Source organism: Macrobrachium rosenbergii, chromosome 50 (assembly GCF_040412425.1).
Source record: "Macrobrachium rosenbergii isolate ZJJX-2024 chromosome 50, ASM4041242v1, whole genome shotgun sequence".
NCBI lineage: Eukaryota > Metazoa > Arthropoda > Malacostraca > Decapoda > Palaemonidae > Macrobrachium > Macrobrachium rosenbergii.
In genome coordinates this window covers 28703104-28722056 of record NC_089790.1, presented here as the reverse complement: position 1 = coordinate 28722056, position 18953 = coordinate 28703104, and the positions used below count along the sequence as shown (strand labels likewise).

General features: G+C 41.0%; 1 protein-coding gene across 5 annotated transcripts in view; it reads right to left on the bottom strand.

Moving 5' to 3' along the window:
* Positions 1-10015: 10015 nt before the first annotated feature.
* LOC136832797 (ATPase family gene 2 protein homolog B-like) overlaps positions 10016-18953 on the bottom strand; it is a 63226-nt gene continuing 54288 nt past the window's right edge. For all 5 annotated transcript variants that reach the window (XM_067094361.1, XM_067094357.1, XM_067094359.1 and 2 more), the window contains one exon: positions 10016-10259. In XM_067094361.1, the coding sequence (XP_066950462.1) occupies positions 10101-10259 (159 nt within the window). In that variant the 3' untranslated portion in view covers positions 10016-10100. The remainder of the gene's footprint in view (positions 10260-18953) is intronic.

Sequence of the window (18953 nt, the reverse complement as noted above, 5' to 3'; positions counted from 1 at the left end):
GTCACATTGTTTTAATTCTCGCCCTATACTTCCTATTTCATTTCCAAGTGCCATCATTTCCACATTAACCTCGCCTTGTTAGAACAGTGTTACGAAAATTCCAGTGTTTGAGTAATTACTTAAAATAGTGTGTTCAAGGCATCCTTGGTTTCCTCTGTGCACCGCCTTGTCCTGTGCATATTTTACTGTGTCCTTACTGGCCTCTAATTCGTAAATCTCTCCGCTTACAGAGGGATCCTTAGCCGTGGAATTCTTCCTTGAGTGTGCCTTGCCCTTCATGAATCAGCATTGTCACATCGACAGATCTACCTTCAAGTCTTCATAGTTATAATAAATATCTCAGGCCTTGCCTGCCTGTTTAATTCATTTCATATTCTATTGGTTGTTTAACGTAAATATACATAATCTTAAACTTAACCTACAGTGTTTGCTTATAACTGCCTTGTGAGTAGAGCCATCAGCTCAATTACATTCCCCCTTTTCTTTGTTTCTTATGATTTCCTGAACTAATAGCAGTCAGATATTGCACAAATATTGAGGTAACGAAATCATTCATCTAGAGCCCATAACTGGCTCATGATAAACATTTCCCCAGATTAAATAGTAAAAAATATATATATGTATGTATGTATATATATATATATATATATATATATATATATATATATATATATATATATATATATATATATATATATACCCCCTATTTGCAGACTCAGTGATTCGCAGAATTTTCTATGGAACCTGTCTATAAATTATTCATGGGAAACTCGCCCATTCACGGATTTTCTCTGGAACCTATCTATAAATCATTCGCAGGAAACTCGCCCATTCACGGATTTTCCTGTGGAACTTATCTATAAATTATTCGTGGGAAACTCACCCATTCACGGATTTTTCTGTGGAACATATCTATAAATTATTTGCGGGAAACTCACTATTCGTGGATTTTTTCATTTTTTTTTTTAGCAATATTTTGTATTTTATATTATTTACTGTAATAACATTAAATAATAATGTACAGTAATAATAATATTTCAGTACATAATAGTAATAAGATTAAATAATAACAGTACAGTAATATTAAATAATACGATTTAATAATAATAATACGTAATATACACTGGGTACCTGTAATAATACATAATAATAATAATAATAATAATAAGATTAAATCATACAGGTACTCACTGGTGATGAACGTTGATTACAGATGATGATGATGAATCAGCTGTGGAGTCCGATGAATGATGATAAAGATATGACTGCACAGCCAAGTAGAGGAGTTACATCCCCTTCTTCAGGAGGCATTTCGTCAGCGGTTTTGGGAGGCACCACCTCGTTGAGGTGATTGAACATGTCCACAGAGGTGTTACAATAGGGCTGCATCAGTTCGTTAAGGCCACTCGTAAAATTTCTGGCTCTTTCCTCAAAATTATCGCATGCTTCTATCATTACCTGCAGCTGCCTGACTTTCTTTATAATTTTGTACAAACAAGAAACTCTTCAAAATCCTGGTCTGTTGGTGGGATAGAGAGTACCTAAACGAAGGTGGCAAGTTCTTCTCCAGCAAGGGCCTTCCCAAGCATTCTACCCTCTTTATATTACTTCTCGATGAAGCTATGGCACTTAATGTCATGCCATAACAGGCTGCTATTTCTTTGTGACTTTTGCCCTCTCTTAACATAACAATCACATCTACCTTCTCCTCATTGGTCATTACCTGTATCTTCCTCTGGTGCTTAGGCCCTTTGCCAGAAGCCTTAGAAGAAGCAGGGCATTTAGGATGCATCTTAGGGCAGGATTAAAAAAGATACACGAATCCGGACTGATACATACGTACATGACACACAACCTCTAGAGGCATACACAGTGAACTGAGACGCTGGCCAGAGATGCTGGGTTATTTGCACTACAGTGGACATATGTACAATCACTCAAAAATGTTTTGCAACATACTTCAAAACTTTTCGGACAATAGCTTATAATAGCAACATCTGGCGCTATTTGGCAACTCAGTTGTAAGCGCATGAAACAACTGAACACTAGCGGTGGGTCCGAGAAATTACCTGCAGTTTCCCTTACACAGGGCTCTTCCTAATACTGCTTACTGTTGTCATACTTTACTTAATTAAAGGATGTTACTATAATACTTCAGAGGTCATCGCTGTGCTTGTTTTAATATTTTCATCTCCAACTGCCATCACTATCGTTGCTTTATCTCCTTCATATGTGTGAACTTTGTAGACATAGGCCTGTGACTGTTATAAGTTGAACTATTAGCGTTATTAACATCAACACATACGACGTTTGTAAAGATTTGCTTGCACATTATTATTAATCAAATTTTTGAATGACTAATCCTACGTATATTGTGAACTAGTGAAACTTAATATAAAATATACTGAACTAGACTAACAGATTTCATGTCTATTTTTGTAATACACAGAATATAATCGCGCGCACGCACGCACACACACACACATATATATATATACTGTATATATATAATGCCGCTATCATGTGTAATTTCTCATTTCTTTCATTGCTACTTAGGCCTATCATTTTGATGCCTTTTATGAAGTTAACTGAATATATAATGCCTATTTTTGTATTTCTTATTATCTAAGTTTCTAAAGAATTAAAATTAGCAAGAAGTTCAACATTAATTTAGTTAAAGCTAAATGCCAGTAGTGAAGAAGACTACCATGCTCATCAGTGGAGAATGTCTCCTCTTCATCGCAAAGGATGACTCTAACAGAAATCATCAGCCACTGGATTATATTGTAACGCAAAACCCTAACCTCTATTCTTTGTGTTTCGCTGATATGAAGTGTTTCTTGGCAAGAGTATGATGAAATAATATCTTGGTCTCATGTGGCCTGTCAAGGATGGTTTGGGCAGCAACTTGAAGGGAGAGCGTAATGTTCTCTCTTTATGGCAACATCGGTTGTCAGGGGAGTTAGGGGGAGCTCCTTCAGTGATCATCCGATGATGATCCTTAACAGTAGTGCAACAATGGGGTTGTCCTCCACTTTTTACAATGAATTTATCATATTTCCTCGTTCTCTCTGTTGTTGTATCCCTCTATACATGGTTGTTTTATTTACGCTAAGCTGTCGAGCAATATCTACGATAGAAACATTAGTCTTATGCAAGCTAATGATTGTGGTGTGGCTGAGTCTGTTGCCCATCTTATCGGTGCAAGTGATGAGACAGTTTAGTTTAACTTTCCTGCCCCAAAGTGGAGTCACACGATAACATACGACATTATGAGATTTTTCTTTTTGTTTTTGACAACGATAATGGTTGAATTCTTTCTTTCTTTATTTATAAATAATTTCATTGATGATTATTCAATATTATATTTTATTAGTCCACAAGCTTTTATCTGGATTCGAAATATAGTTTCTTCTTTGACTCTTTTGCCCAATCATCTGAAGTGAAATTTGTCAAAATGTTTCGTCATTTTTTGTAATATGAATTTTTCACTCACCATTCTTTTTTATATTGTTAACCGTATGACTAATAACCAAAATCAAATAAGAAAATTATATTTCCTTGTAAATATCAAAAGAACAAATTACTGTTAGGTGAACAAAAACTTCTGGAACATGTTGCAAAACATTTTTGAGTGACTGTACACACAGAGTACCGTATTGCACATAACAACATTGATATTCTGCACATACTGTACATTTTATAGATAGTATTTTGTTGCGTTGTAAGCTGACTTTGAAATATCAAAGTGTTTCAGGATGATACGTAATACGTAGAGCATATCTACAATACAAAGGAACTTACATACTATGTACAGTGCTAGGATATGTCTGGTGGGAATATTTTCATTTTACTATAAAGTATATTTTCATGACTACTGTACGTAAATACATTTTTAATGATGAAAAAAGAATACTAATTTTCAAATATTACAGTACTGTAATATATTAATGTAAACACAGCAAAATTTCAATAACATGTATTTTTTTTCCTCAAAAATGTTCTACCCAAAGCCAGTGATCCGCAGAGAAAGAAAACACATCTTGGGATGATGTATACCCAGGCACAATAATACTCAACACACTATTGGCTGTTGTCTGCAAAGCAGTCAATCCAGGAGTGCCATTAATTTTCCTTGGAGCTCATTGGCTGTACACTTGGCATTGATTGGCTAGATCCTCAACCCCAACTCATGAAGATGGAATTGTAGGAGCCTCATCTCTCCCAGTTCACTGCGTAATAAGTACTGATCGGGCATAATCGCGAATCTGTGTGCGTCATTTTAAATCTTTGTGTATCTGTGTATTACAGCCAATCATGCCCTAAAATGCCTCCTAAATATTTGCCCTACTCCTTCTAAGGCTTCTGGCAAAGAGCCTAAACTAAAGAAGGCAGTCATGAAGCTCGAAGAGACGGTAAAACTTCTAGATAAGTTGAAGGAAGGCAAAAGTTATGCCTTGGTAGCCCAGCATTTGAACTTGAATAAAAGTACTGTGAGGTACATTGAGAAGAAAGAGGTAGAGATACGGAAGGCTGTAAGCATGAGCTTCTTTGGTAGAGCAAAAACAGTTTCAACAGTGTGCGATACGACAATCGTTAAGATGGAATCTGCACTGGCGTTTTGAATAAAGGACTGCCATAAGAAGAACATCCCCCTCCACTCCAACATCATTCACACAAAAGTGCGACAACTATACCAGCAGTATTCGACTGCTATGGAAGGCAGCGAAGGGCTACCATCCAGAACAGGAGTTCAATATGGATGAGACGGGCCTGTTCTGGAAGATGTTGTCCTGGACATACCTCATGAATGACAAAGCCAAAGCCTCTGGATTCAAGCCCAGAAGGATAGAGTTACCCTCATATAGTGTGGGAATGCAGCTGGCTTCATGCTGAAAAAAAGGCTTCATTTACAAAGCTGCAAACCCCAGGGCCCTCAAGAATAAGAAGGCATTGCTGCCTGTGTTTTGGATACTCAACCCCAAGACCTGGATCACCAAAGTCCTTACATCTAACTGCTTCATTCAGAGCTTCATCATCCAAGTTAGGCAATACCTAAACGACTTGGACATGGAGCTCAAGGTGTTCCTAATTATGGATAATGCTGGCGGCCACCCTCTCAATCTTTATTACCACGGAGTCCAGCTTGAGTTCCTCCCTGCCAACACCACCTCTCTCCTCCAGCCTATAAACTAGGGAGTGATCCGTGCCTTCAAGGCACTCTACACCCGGAACTCTCTCGAGCACCTTGTGAATGCAATGGACGCTGATCGTGAATTTATGCTGAAGGACTATTAGCATAAATTCATGATTACCACATCTGTCCATCATCAACTGATCGCTGAATGACAGGAAGAAGGAGGCCCTTAATGCCTGCTGGAAGAAGTTGTGGCTGGAGTGTGTTCAAGATTATAAGGGCTTCTCTTCTGAAGAAATTCAGCTTTCGGCCATTGACAAGCAATCTAGTTGGCGAGAATTCTTGGTGGAGAAGGCTTCAAGGACATCACCCTGGATGAAGTCAGCACCCTCAGTGATGCCCACTCTGACCCCCTGATGGACCAGGATTTAGAAGAGCTGACGAAGTCTGCCAGCGAGGAAGAAGACACGCCAGGTTCAGGAGATGAGGAGGAGGATGAGGGCCTGTCTTTGGAATGTCTGTCCCAACTTAAGAGGATGATTAAGGAGGCACAGGATACGACTTTGTTATGGGATCCTTATATGGAACGCTCCTTAAAGTTTTCAAATGCCCTTGATGAGGCATTGGCACCCTATAATCAAGCCCTCATCAGCATGAAGAAGCAGCGACAGCAGCTGCCTATCCCTATCTTTATTAAACGTATGAAGAAGGACCCTCCAAAACCTCCCCAAACCCCCTGAAGAAGTAGCCCCCCAATCACCTGATGTAACGCCTCTCCAAGTGCCTGAATAAGTGCCTCCCCAAGTACCTGAAGAAGTGCTTCCCGAAACCCTTGACGAAGCGCCTCCTGAAGAGGGGGAAGAGGTACCGTCAGAGGAGATGTAACTCCTCTGCTTTGCTGTGCAGCCATATCTTTATCGTCATTCATTGAACTGCACAGCTAATTCATCATCATCATCTTTAATCAACATTCATCACTGGTGAGTACCTGTATGATTTATGTAACCTTAAAATGTACGTAGTATTAAATTGTTTTAGTGTGCATGCGAAGTTTTGTTCTCTCTCTCTCTCTCTCTCTCTTGTGAACTACGTACATACCAATATTTCCCCTGTAAAAGAAAATGGGACAGCTTGAATAGTAACTGTATGTGTGCCTGAATACATAGGGGCGACTGGATTATTTTCACACGGGGATGTAAGCCATACAGTACGTACGTATATTTTTAAGGGTAAGATGTTCAAGATGACTATGAAATGATGTTAATAATATAATTTCAAAGATTAAAACAGTAATAGGATAATAGTTTACAGTATGTTTGATATAGGATGATAGTTTAAGGTATGCATTTGGTGTTTGAACTTTCAAGATAGGCAGTTATAAGCATTTTTAAAGGGGGGGGTTTTAAGTATTTGCGGATTTTAACTATTCGTGGGTGGGGGGTTGTGGTCCACATCCCCCTCTACGAATCTGAATAAGTCAATAACATATATATATATATATATATATTACATACAATATATAATATAATATATATATATATATATATATATATATATATATATATATATATATATATATATATATATATATATATATATATATATATATATATATACACAGTTCTGTAATACAGTTTTGCTGTTTTCAGATGTGTAAAAATTAAAAACTTTGTGTCAACATTAACAGACTGAAGTGTTTTTGTTCTTTGTATTTTTCTTTATTTTAAATTTTTTTGGTTCAGTTTGGGGTGTCATGTTCATATGGTAACGAGTTAAAAAATATTTTCAAGTTATGAAGGATGAAATTTACAGAAACTATGATAGAATGTTATTTAGTATTTCTAATATTTCATATATTATTGCTTTGTCTGAGATTAAAAAAATTGCATAAGCCTACATCTAATACTATAAAATCTAAAATAATGCACCAGCTGTAGCCCCATCTATATACAGTACGTCTTGAGACACTGTTGGTCAAGGATATTTCCGATAAAACATAACTGGGCAATTTATACCGTTTATGTTACTTGTTGATCTGTTCAAGTTTTCAGTTCACTGGTATGCCAACTTCAGTAAAGTTTATTAAACATTAAAATCAATATAAAAAGCATTTTTAAAATAAATGAAATGGAAAACTACAAGTATTCAATATACTGTATCAGCCAAAGTCACAGCCTTTAAACACATTAAGAAATGCAAATATCCATAGCGCAACAACCAAAACAAGGCTGGGGCAATGCTGCCAACTCAAACAGTCCAGATACCACAAATATTTTCTTTATCTAAACCCACATATTATTATGTTTGGTTACAATGAAAGTAATCCAGTGAAAGTAATAATCACAGCAGGGCCAAACAGTGAATTACTAAACTGGAATATTTTAATGTAGGAGTAATCATACTTTGGGTACCTACCTGTAGACTATGTGTAAACTTAACATGTCTGTGTACTTTAAATGAAAAACAGACTGTAAGTGGTTAACAGGATCTACGTGTTGCTAACCCACCCACAAAACGTCTCACTAAGATTGGGGAAAGTCGTGCAACCCTATTTTTACATATACATTTTTCAAAAGTTTTGTTAGTCAAAAGTGCAGTGTGTCCTTAAGGTCAAAGCATCTCTGATGCTGGGGAATACAGTAATTCCAGGAGGCAGTCTCTGTTTTGAAGCAACTGCTCTGGGGATGCTAGAACAAGCCAGTTATTGAGATAAGCCTGAAGTAGTGTACCCTGTGAGTGGACCTAAGCTGCGTTCACTCTCAAGGGACACTACTTCAACATTAACTCAACAACTGGCTTGTTCTAGTAAACTTAGAGCAGTTACTTCAGTCTTGATCTGAGATCACAGTAAACTTGGATAGGTTGAATATTATGCCAAAGCTGCAGGTAAAGTATCTGTGCATCCTTATACACAAAGGAACAGCAATTTTTCTATCAGACTATTATGTCAACAACTCTGGGTGGTAACAGTGCAGCTTACGTCATTAAAAGAACAAACAGCTCAGCTTTAGCAGGTTAACTTCAGTCACCTGTTGTCCTTGGCGATGCTTGTTCCTAGTGGGCACCACTGACAACTCTTGCTTCAGTGGCAACTAAAGCAGCATTGGACAGATTCAGAATTCTTCCCTCTCATCTTGTCCCCTTGAGCTGAGAGGTGAAGAATGACCTTGGATGGTAGCTGGATGACAGGAACTACCTAGGGAGGTGGCTTGAACTCTCCGCCTCCAGCGATGCTTTTTTTCTTGGATGCATCAAAGGAAGGGTGGGGCACCACCTAGGGAATCTCTCCACTTCAAGTGTATAGACCGAGAATTACCTTCACCTGCACATCAACATCTTATATATAAATGCAGCCCTGATAGCCATGCACACATGGCAAGACCGTGTAAGGCGTCACTCTATAATGTTGATGAGTGATAACATGACCGTAGTGGCACATATCATGTGAAGGGGTAAGGTCTCCCTGTACCTCATGCAGATGCATAAGTGGGGAATTTGCCATGCCACTGAGCTGTCAGCCATGTACATTCTGGGATGGAGGACTGTTTTAGCAGACTGGCAAAGCTGCTAGAGGCAAGCAGTGGGGACAAAATGGTCTGTAAATTGTCTTGTAGTATAAAGGCTTTTCAAGCACTTGGGAACAATTTGACCAACCTTTTCACCAAATAGCAAAACAGGAGGATCTGCTTACCTGTTTCAGACATCTGAGCTGCTTTAGAGGATGCTTTCAAACCCCCAAGACAATCTGAATATCTACACCTATCCTTCATTCAGCCTAATTTCCCAAGCAATCAACTGAGTGTTGGTCACGTTGGGTCTCAGAATAGCTCATACTGAGTTGTTTCCTGATCTGCTAGCTTTTCTGGTTGAGGCACCCATAAAGATTCCTCAAAAGTCCACTTTTCTCTGCCAGCCACATGTTGTGAGACAATCCTAGTCACTTCAGACCCTCAGAATTCACAGCTGGGTGTTATCCACTGTTCCTGCAAGAGAGAGGCTTTTCTCTCAGGACTGTACAGGAGAGGTCTGGAAACCTCCAGAGTCCTTTGCTAGCATGTAGCAAGGAAAGTGGACCATCTTCTGTGTTTGGTGTCATATACAGTCTCTCTCTCTGATAGGAGTTACTGTTCTGCAAATTGTGGATACTTCATCCCTCTTTGTTGAAACAAGTTCCTCTCAGTCCCTGAAGTAAATTGAAAGGCTATCACTGCTTTGACTCAAGTCTTCAAACTGATGGGCATGAATTTTTCTTCCTCAATACAGTTGTCCATACTCATGAGGAGTTTTGAACCATCTAGCTAACCTCTGGAGCTTCAGCCTCTGGAGTGGCTTGTGACTCTAGTCCTCTGCAGCCTAACTCATTACTGTATGAGCCCTTGGGAGGAGGCTTCAGACTGAAATCTCACTCTCAAAATTGTGTCTTTTAGCCTTGGCCTCATTGAAGAGTGTTGGGGAGATGTACAACCTTTTGAATTTTGCATGAAAGTTAGAGGGTTACAAAGCTTTGATGACTGTTTCCAACCACTGCTAAGGAATATTCCTACATAATAGCTCTGGTGTATACCTAGGAAAAACATAAATTTGATATATTTCTCACCTTATCTGTTCCAGTCATCAATTCCTAAAAAGTAACCCTGACAGTTGTATCACTATGATGTCTTATATACATATTGTTTCATAAAAGATGTCATCTTAAAAAGTATTCTGAATTTGCCGAATTTGCCGTCTGGCTTGAAAATAATTTCAGTTAGATAAAAAAATTATCTACACAAAGTAGCATGCTATGGGCAAAATTTCAGTCAAAGGAAACAGGAAAGTATTACAACACTGAATGCAATAAATACATTACCTTTACAAGGCATAACTTTAAAATATACATTAAAAAAGATGTGGTTTATTGTCTTCAAGTATGTTTTACAAAAATTAAAACAAAGAGGATATTCAGCAAATTGACACAAAAATTTCAAATCCTCTTTGAAGCAAATTCCTGAAAAGCTAAAATTTCCTTTTCCGTAACTGCTGGTGATGAATGCTGAAGGGCATCTAAAAGGTGTTTCTCTTCCAACTGGACAGGTAAATTGTTTTCCTTCGAAAGGTTCTCTTTTATTGAAGAAACTGCTGCCTGCAAAAAGTAGATAGATATATATGTAGCTGGGTGGTGAAAGTCACTGTCTATCATTGTTCTTAAACCAAAGGCTCAGGTTTGAATCCTAGCAAGCACAGAAGCCCCTATCAACTATAATTCCCTTTGGGTGTAAGTTATTTTCAAAGTACTGTATAGTGAATTCGACATTAATTGATGCTTGGGGCTTGAAATCTGTGAATTTATGTATGTATATATAGTAGTCCCTTGTTTATATGATTTCACTTTATCCAGAACTCAACATTATCCAAGGGTCCCCAAAACCACAAATAAATATATGTATATTTATATATACTGTGTATATATATATATATATATATATATATATATATATATATATATATATATATATATATATATATATATATATATATATATATATATATATATATATATATATATATATATATATATATATATATATAAAGATTTGACAAAGGAAAAATCTATTTCTGGAGAGGGGCCGTGTCACCCGGTGAAATAGTCCATTCAGCACTTATTTCTAGGTAATTCCGTTGCTAGATACCAGAGAAAGCTAAATGAAATGCTGGAGTTACTACCCCAGAGCGAGCTCCACTAGATGGAGTCGTGTATGGAAAAGGGTGAACTACAAAACACTCTATAGAGATTCCCAATGTCAAAAGTCCCAACGAGAGAGGTGCCGATACAAGCCCATGCACTACTCACGGACTGTATACAAGGCAACACTAGCCGCATTCCATGTTAGCACCCACCTCACTAGAATGAAGTTTATCAAGGGAGGGAGAGAATGAAAAAACAGGGGTGGGTCACCGGGTGACACGGGCCCCTCTCCAGAAATAGATTTTTCCTTTGTCAAAATCCTTTTTCTGGATCGGGGTCCCGTGTCACCCGGTGAAATAGTAACAGAGAAATAAACATCATTCTTATGCTATTAAAGACTTAAATAGAAACGTTGAAAACTAGGAGAATTCTACCCTGAACATAAGTAAGGTCCTCTAAGTTCATGTAATGAAAATAATGTAAGTGGTCACCGTCTAAGATCATGAGCTTAGAATAGCACCTGAATAGGCTTGTATTAAGAAAATACTTCCTGCCTAATAGCAGACCCAATGACAGTGCCCCCTTTTTTAAAGGAGAGGACCTGACAAAATTGCGAGGTCCTGTCTAAAAAAGCCTGCAAGGAGAAAACTGGACACAGAAACAGACCTTGTAAAAGGGGAGTACTTTCTAAGGTGACCACCGAAAATGAGGACCTTCAATTGTAGATAGAAAGTTAGGGTGAGGAATTCACAACACTACCCCTGATGAGGGGAAACCAAACTGATTGGTTCCACCAGACAAACCAAACTGATTGGCTCCAGTACAGAACAGGAAAACTAACACTAGAAGCTAAGCTGATTAAAAATTTTTGGGACTTCCTTAACAAGGAAAGATAAGAACAAGATGATTGTTGGTTACCGAAGCTAACTCCGATACATTACTCAAAGACCAGGAAACCGAATGTGGACGGAGTACTGTTCTTAGACGAACACAGACCTTAGGGATGAAAGTTAAGGGCCTGTGAGTCTGGTTCCAACAAAACACTTTCCTCGAGGCCAATGCGGTCGCATCAGTACTGTAGCTTCAAAAACTATGTGAAGAGTGCTAGTTACTTAACTGCAGAACCATACTGCAGTAGAGTAGGATCCTTAACTGATTTCAGGAAAACAGTAATAACAGGACCAATATCAGTTTCCTCCTAAACTGTAAGATTCACAAAGACCACAAATGCCAGGACATCAGAGTTTGAGGGGGCTGACGCAGGCTGAGTTTATACCAGACGGGACAGCTTGATAGTTTGTGGCTGAATTGGGTTGCAAACAGACCTACTTCAGGCCCAGGAAAAGGTCACAAGACTACCTGAATGACGCTCCGCCTAAGGACTATTCTGACACCAGGGGAGGCCCTGGATAGGGAAAAAGCAGTGACCTTTTGGACCCCTACGAGAAGGGTGGTAGACAGAAGCACCTGCGTCTGTTGGTTATGGAGAAGAATGAACCATAACCTGAATGAAGCAATTCGAGTCCAAAACCACTTGTTTACGCAGCGCACTATTGCTGTTTTGTTCAGAACCAGCCTAAAAAGGAAACCTCTTGGGGGAAGAAGTTTCCAAGGACAGGAAGACTGTCACCGCCCTCCAAAGCGTTGATATGGAACTGCCGGAACGTGACCGACTAAGTACCATGTACTCCATTGGGCCAAAAAATATCCACCTCACCCGCCAGAGAGGTGACGGTGTGGAATACTGAGGCCGGAGGGGAAAGCTGGAGAGGAACTGACTTCGGTAAGCACTTGACAGTTGTGCAAGGCCGGAGGCCACTATTCAAGCAGGAGGAATCAAGGAGACACGTCCCTGACTCCACCATACCCCGGTCATAAACTCCAGCTTTGACTTCAGAAGGAGAACCGTCACTGAAGCAAACTGGAGAAAACCCAGGACCTTTTCTTGGGCATGGGGAGAGGTATGCTTGAGATGATGAAATGATAAGATGCCCTTGCTATCTCTTTCCACTTCCACTGGATTCATAACTACGGAAGGCTACCCTCCTGAATCAGGTGGGATTCCTTCCTGGTTACTTAGAAGCCCAAAGACTCTAGAAAACCGATTATAATGACCGGCGCCCTCAGGCAATTCCCGACGCTGGGTGCCCAAATGAGCCAGGCAACTAGATATGCAGCTAGCATAGCCTCCTAATACCGGAGCTGTTGAACTACGGTATTGTTCAAACTGGCAAAGACTCTGGAGCCGCATTGAGGAGGGCATGAACCTGAAGGGGTATGCCTGCTCCCAGTCTGAATCCCAAAAGGGATAGGACCTTTCTGCAACCAAGATGTGAAAGGAAGCGTCGGAAAGGTCTATAGAGGTGGTTACGGCTCCACGGCGCAGTAGGATCCGAACCCACAAGACTGTAAGCAACCGAGACTTGCCGCATGAATAAGGAAAAACAAACGGGACACGCCGGAAAAATTTTCCAGTGGAAGGGAACTTCCTTGGCAGACTGAAAAAGCCTGACAGGCCATTCGCAAAGACCCCAGAACTCTGGCCGGAGGCTGATTGAACCTGTTTGGGGAACAACAGTCCAGCTCCACCCCGGGCCCTGATAACTATACTCTGGGCCCAGGAACTGAAGTTCCAGTGGCCCTGAAAATGGTACAGCCTCCCACCCATATGAGAAATACTACAGGGAGGAGGCTTGATTGCCTCCCGTGAAGCGAATGCCTTCCCAATTTCTCGGAGAGGAGTAGGATGCATCCTGCTCCTATGATAACCCTGAGGGTCAGAGCCTCTTGCCAAATGTCTAGTGAAAATTCTTTCCTTAGGTTTTGTATGAAGCAAAGAAAACTCTGGCGGGCACGTGGGGAGGCAGAGACACACGGGGCGTTACAAGGGCTGATGTGTTGGCTGAACCCGCACACATCGAGGTGGAGGCTGGGAGTGAGAGCTGACGGCTGTCTAGGGGCAGAGACCTGAAGAGCCTGCACCACCGCCTGAGCAGGGGGCTCTTGAACTACATGAACTTCTTGCCGGACTTGGGACAGGTCCCGGCAAGATCAGACCGTTTCTGCTCGTAGGGTAGACACCCATGAGAACGGAGGCTCTGGGTAACAATAGTAGCCCCAGATGGGCGTAAAATAACGCCCACCTGGGGAAAAGATTAATTCTCCAGGTGAAACTGTTCATAAGATTTTTCAGCTCAAGGCGGAACGGGCAAGCCTGACTTACACCCTGTTTCAGCTTCCGAAAATTGACTCGAAGCTTAGGAGCTGTACGCTGAATAAATTAGAAGCGTAGTCCGGGGTTAGAAGATTCACTGTGAATGTATCTGTGATATCTGTCTCCCGGAAATGCCTCAGCGATACATTTTCAAAACAAGCCTGTTGATAAGAGGGCTACATTCGGAGCACAAGGGGTAAGAAACAGGGCTCTCAAAGAGAGCACGGTAAGACCCCACAGCTGGCGTGAACTTGGAATTCTCCACCTGCCACTCCATTAGAGTCCTCAGGAGACGATGTGTCCAGCCCTAGCTGAGGGCTCACTTATGGATCCTGCCAGACAGATGCCATGCTCGTTCTGACAGTCTGGTAAAACCCGGATAAGAGGATACCAGACCGGAAGGGAAGAAATGCCCTTCCACCAACCTCCGTGTGCCCACACCCCGACAGGAGGGTGCCTTCATGCTGGGAAGCATAAAGGAAGGCACCAAGATTCCCAGACTGGAGGGGAAAAGAGGTGGAGATGTCCGAACGATAGAATTTCGGAACGGAGCAGGACTTAACAGGTGATCCATTGACAATGAGTCTTGAGATTAATCTCTTGGGATTTAAGCTCCTTGGAAAGGGAAGGCATGGACCATGACGTAGATAGTTAGTTTAATAGGTTGACAATGACCTTCGTAACGAGCTCCTTATAAGGAGACCCGTAAAAGAGTTTTCAACAAAGGAAGGAGGGGGTAACCGCCTTGCTTTGCTTGGGCCGTGTCCCTTTCCAGAAGACGAGGCCAAACTCGTAGATGGCACCGGATTAGAGATCCGAGACATCCTTGAGGGGGCCCCGGAGCGGGTCTTCTTGGTTTAAATAAGGGTGGTCTCTTTTTTTTTTTTTTTTTTACTGACTTCACTTTAGGGACGGTAGACCAGGAACCGTCGAAAAGGGATGAGAAGGTAACGAATCCCTAAAGGAAAAGTTTGCCTCACCTAATTCCGAGCTAAGCGGAAAAGGTTTGTCTCAATTATTCCCGCACCTACTTATCGCTCCGGGACGATGTTCACAGGTCCGAGAACGAGACAGAAGGCCGCAACGCGTCTTCAGAAAACTCTCCGTAAACAATTAACTTGGCGAAGAGTTACGAGACTTTGCGGCCGGCCTCCAGGAGGGGGAAAAATTAGGACCCCAGACACCGGAGGAACAACTATCAATAATTTATATAAGACGGAGTTTGGCGAAGGAAAAACCGATAGGTGTATATGAAACCTACCAATTTACCGAGAATCTCGCCGGAAACGGAGTTTGGCGGAGGAAATCGAGAGAGGCGTATGAAACCTACCGAACCACCGAGAATCTCACCGGAGAGAGCCCAAACACCGAAAGATTAACTATTAATAAGCCACAAGAGGCGGAGAACCGATAGGTTTATATGAAACCTACCGAATTAACAAGAATCCCGCCGAGAGACGGAGTTCGAAAGAGCGACTATTAATAAGCCACATGAGGTGGAGCTTGACGGAGGTAAAACCGACAGGTATATATGAAACCTCACGGGTTCATCAGGTAGCCTGCTTGGGAGAGCATAGCGTACAACGCAATCTGCCGGGTGCCAAACGACTAATAATAAGCCAAAGAAAGGCGTTTGAACAGGAGTGGGATAAAACCGGTCACCTGGTGTAAATAAAACTCACGACACATCAAGTAGCCTGCAATCAATGCAGAGGATAGCGGATTTACAACCTTCCGAGTCAAGAATAAGTCACATGAGGCGGAGTTTGGCGGAGACTTTGAAAACAAACAGGTATATATAAAACCTACGGGTTCATCAAGAAGCCTGCTCGAGGAGAGCATAAAATAATATCATAACCTTCCGTAAAAAACTATAAATCCAAAACAGACTGCGCGACCGAATGGGAGCTATAGACTCAAACCGCTGGTTTGTTGTAGGATAGCGGAGCATTCCTGCACTTGACAAAACCAGCCGAAAACGTTATTAGGAAAATTAGGCATGCTGGAACGGATGCCGGAGCAGAGTACCGTAGCAGCCAATAGCCTAGTCAGACCAGGAAAACCCCGGAGAAAACCGGAGAGAAAAAACGGGCTAACAGGACAAAACTCATAGACATAAAAAACAGAGTCAACGGAACATTCCGAAGCGATCATGTTTGATCAAAATGTGGGAAGGTTATGAACTGTTCGAAGTGGGCGTGACTCCGATCCAAGAGAGGAAAACCCCGGAGGGGGGATATCCTGAACGAAGTGATAGCGGTGGGGGGAATAAAACAAAAATTGCTAAACACTAAAACCGCCGTAGCAGTAAGCAAGGAGAGCGCCCAACAAGATAACGAAACACCGAACAGGTAGTAGCAAAAAGGAGGGGGAACGCCGAAAGTAAATAAAAAATTCAGAAGACAGTTAGGTGGAGAACGCTAACTGGCCTCGAAAATGAGATCCCAACAGTGAGGTGCGAACATGTAACAAGCACCACGAAGGGAAATAGTCGACGTAAAAGGAAGGGGGAAGGATAGGCCAGGAGGTTGGTAACCCAAAGCAGCGACCAGGGGTGGGACAGCACTCCCGGGCGCCCAGAGATTCTCATAGATCCCCTCAAAATATGTAAGCTGTGTTGCAAACACAAGAGCGAGAGAAAAAGAGAGGAAGGGCAAAAACCTCTACGGCCAGGAGAGCAATGAAAGATAAAAGGAGTGTGAACAGGAGTGGGGAGAGCACTCCTGGTCACCTCCAGGTCCAGGTGGAGTGCCAACTCAGACACACCGAAGGACAATCAATCAATGCAGAGGGAGGGGATGAGGCTACAACATAAAATAAGGATAATTGCTCTCAAGCCTTGGAAAGTTAACAAACTTTGAAAACAAACCAAGGGGGAGAGAGAGCAAAGGATAAAAGGGAGAGAAGGGGACTCTCGAAACCACAAAATAACATATATAGTCATGATAAAAGAAGTGTGAACAGGAGAGCACTCCCGGTCACCATTGGTAAAACCCAAAGAAGGATTGAACTAGGATAGGCTACAGAACAAACCCTCGCTATTCCAGCTTAACTTATTAGGAACATTAGCCTGGTGAAAATCCCAAACAGGGAGAGGGTGGACGTAGGCAATATATCCAAGTCAAAACCAAACAAAGGGAAGCACCAGACATAAAACACACATGTACAGAACGAGATCACCGACATGAAACTCATTTAATTATTAGATCGAGATCGTCCCTCCTAAACGAATTTTCCCCCGAAGGGAAAAACAAAACCCTAGGCTAACCTAACTGAGGCGATGTAAAGGAAGGAAGCCTAGGAGAGGGATAAAAGGCTAACAAATAACTCAAAAAAAAAAAAAAATCATAATAAAACAAAAATTGTCTATAAGGTACATGTAGGAGGATAGGCAGGCCCAACACAACATGGACGTGAAGGGACATGACCGACCTCCAGTTAAATGAAAGTATGCCAAAATTAACAAAATTCAAAAGCATCCAAGCACAAGGTCAAAAATTAAATGTAACAATGAAAATCATGTTCCCATACACTTAGAGAAGTGAGTCTAAAACAAGGCAAAATAAAGCCAAAATAAGAAGCATTTAGGCCCGAGGGGGAACCACGAGCCTAAACAGCAAGACAGCACTTGACCAGGAAGGGAACACAAAATTCACAAAATAAACAAAATTATAAAAACAAAGTAAAAACCGTAACAGTACCAATGAAAATAAGATCCCCAAAGGCTAAGAGAAGTGAGTGACAAAAATAAAGCATAATGAGGCCATGATAATAAGCGAAAACCGGGCTCGAGGGGGAAACTCATAGCCATAAAAACGCTCAACAACATTCTCGATTATGTGAACCACGATAAAAAGCGAATGGGCCCGAGGGGGTAGCTCATAGCCTAAACGCTAAACATCACTCCCGTAATGAAGCCATGATAAAGGCTGGGGCCCGGTGGGGCTCCTTTGCCCTAAACGCTAAACAACACTACCATAATAAAAATCACTCTAGTAATGAAGTCATTATAAAAGCGAATGGGCCCAAGCAAGATAAAAACGCTAAACAGCACTTCTCGTGTAAATGGGTACAGAACAAACAAAATTAATCAAACCACTAAAGTTAGGGATCATTAATGGTAAAACATCCCAAATAAAAAGGGATACAAATAAAAAACACAAAACAAATATGCCGATCCAAGACCAAGAGAGGTCAAGAGACGACGTGAGAGGAGATCGAGACCAGGGGTTATAAATTCCCTTTAATTATTAAACTAAAGGAAAATAAGAAGCCTCAATCGCCTAAAAACAACAAAACACTGGTACTCAAGTAATTGAAGAAGAACCTTGCGAGGATGCCATAAAAAAAATCCAAAATAGAGCACAAAATAAGGATCACAACGAAATTACGTGTGAGATAAAAACGTGCTAAAATGGAATGCGGCTAGTGTTGCCTTGTATACAGTCCAGGTCCAGTGGTGCATGGGCTTGTATCGGCACCTCTCGTTGGGACTTTTGACATTGGGAATCTCTATAGGATAAGGTTCCGTGTTTTTGTAGTTCACCCTTTTCCATACACTTGACTCCATCTAGTGGAGCTCGCTCTGGGGGTAGTAACTCCAGCATTTCATTTAGCTTTCTCTGGTATCTAGCAACGGAATTACCTAGAAATAAGTGCTGAATGGACTATTTCACCGGGTGACACGGGACTCGATCCAGAAATATATATAATACAACATATAGGATTGATATATATATATATATATATATATAAAACCTATTATTCCAGCTATAACTTATTAGGAACATTATATATATATATTTACAGGATATATAATTTTATATATATATCCAAGTCAAAATGTAACAAAGGAAGCAGATAAATTCCAGACATAAAACACACATGTACAGATATTCCACAGATCAATTCCACCATGAAATTCAACGGTATATTCC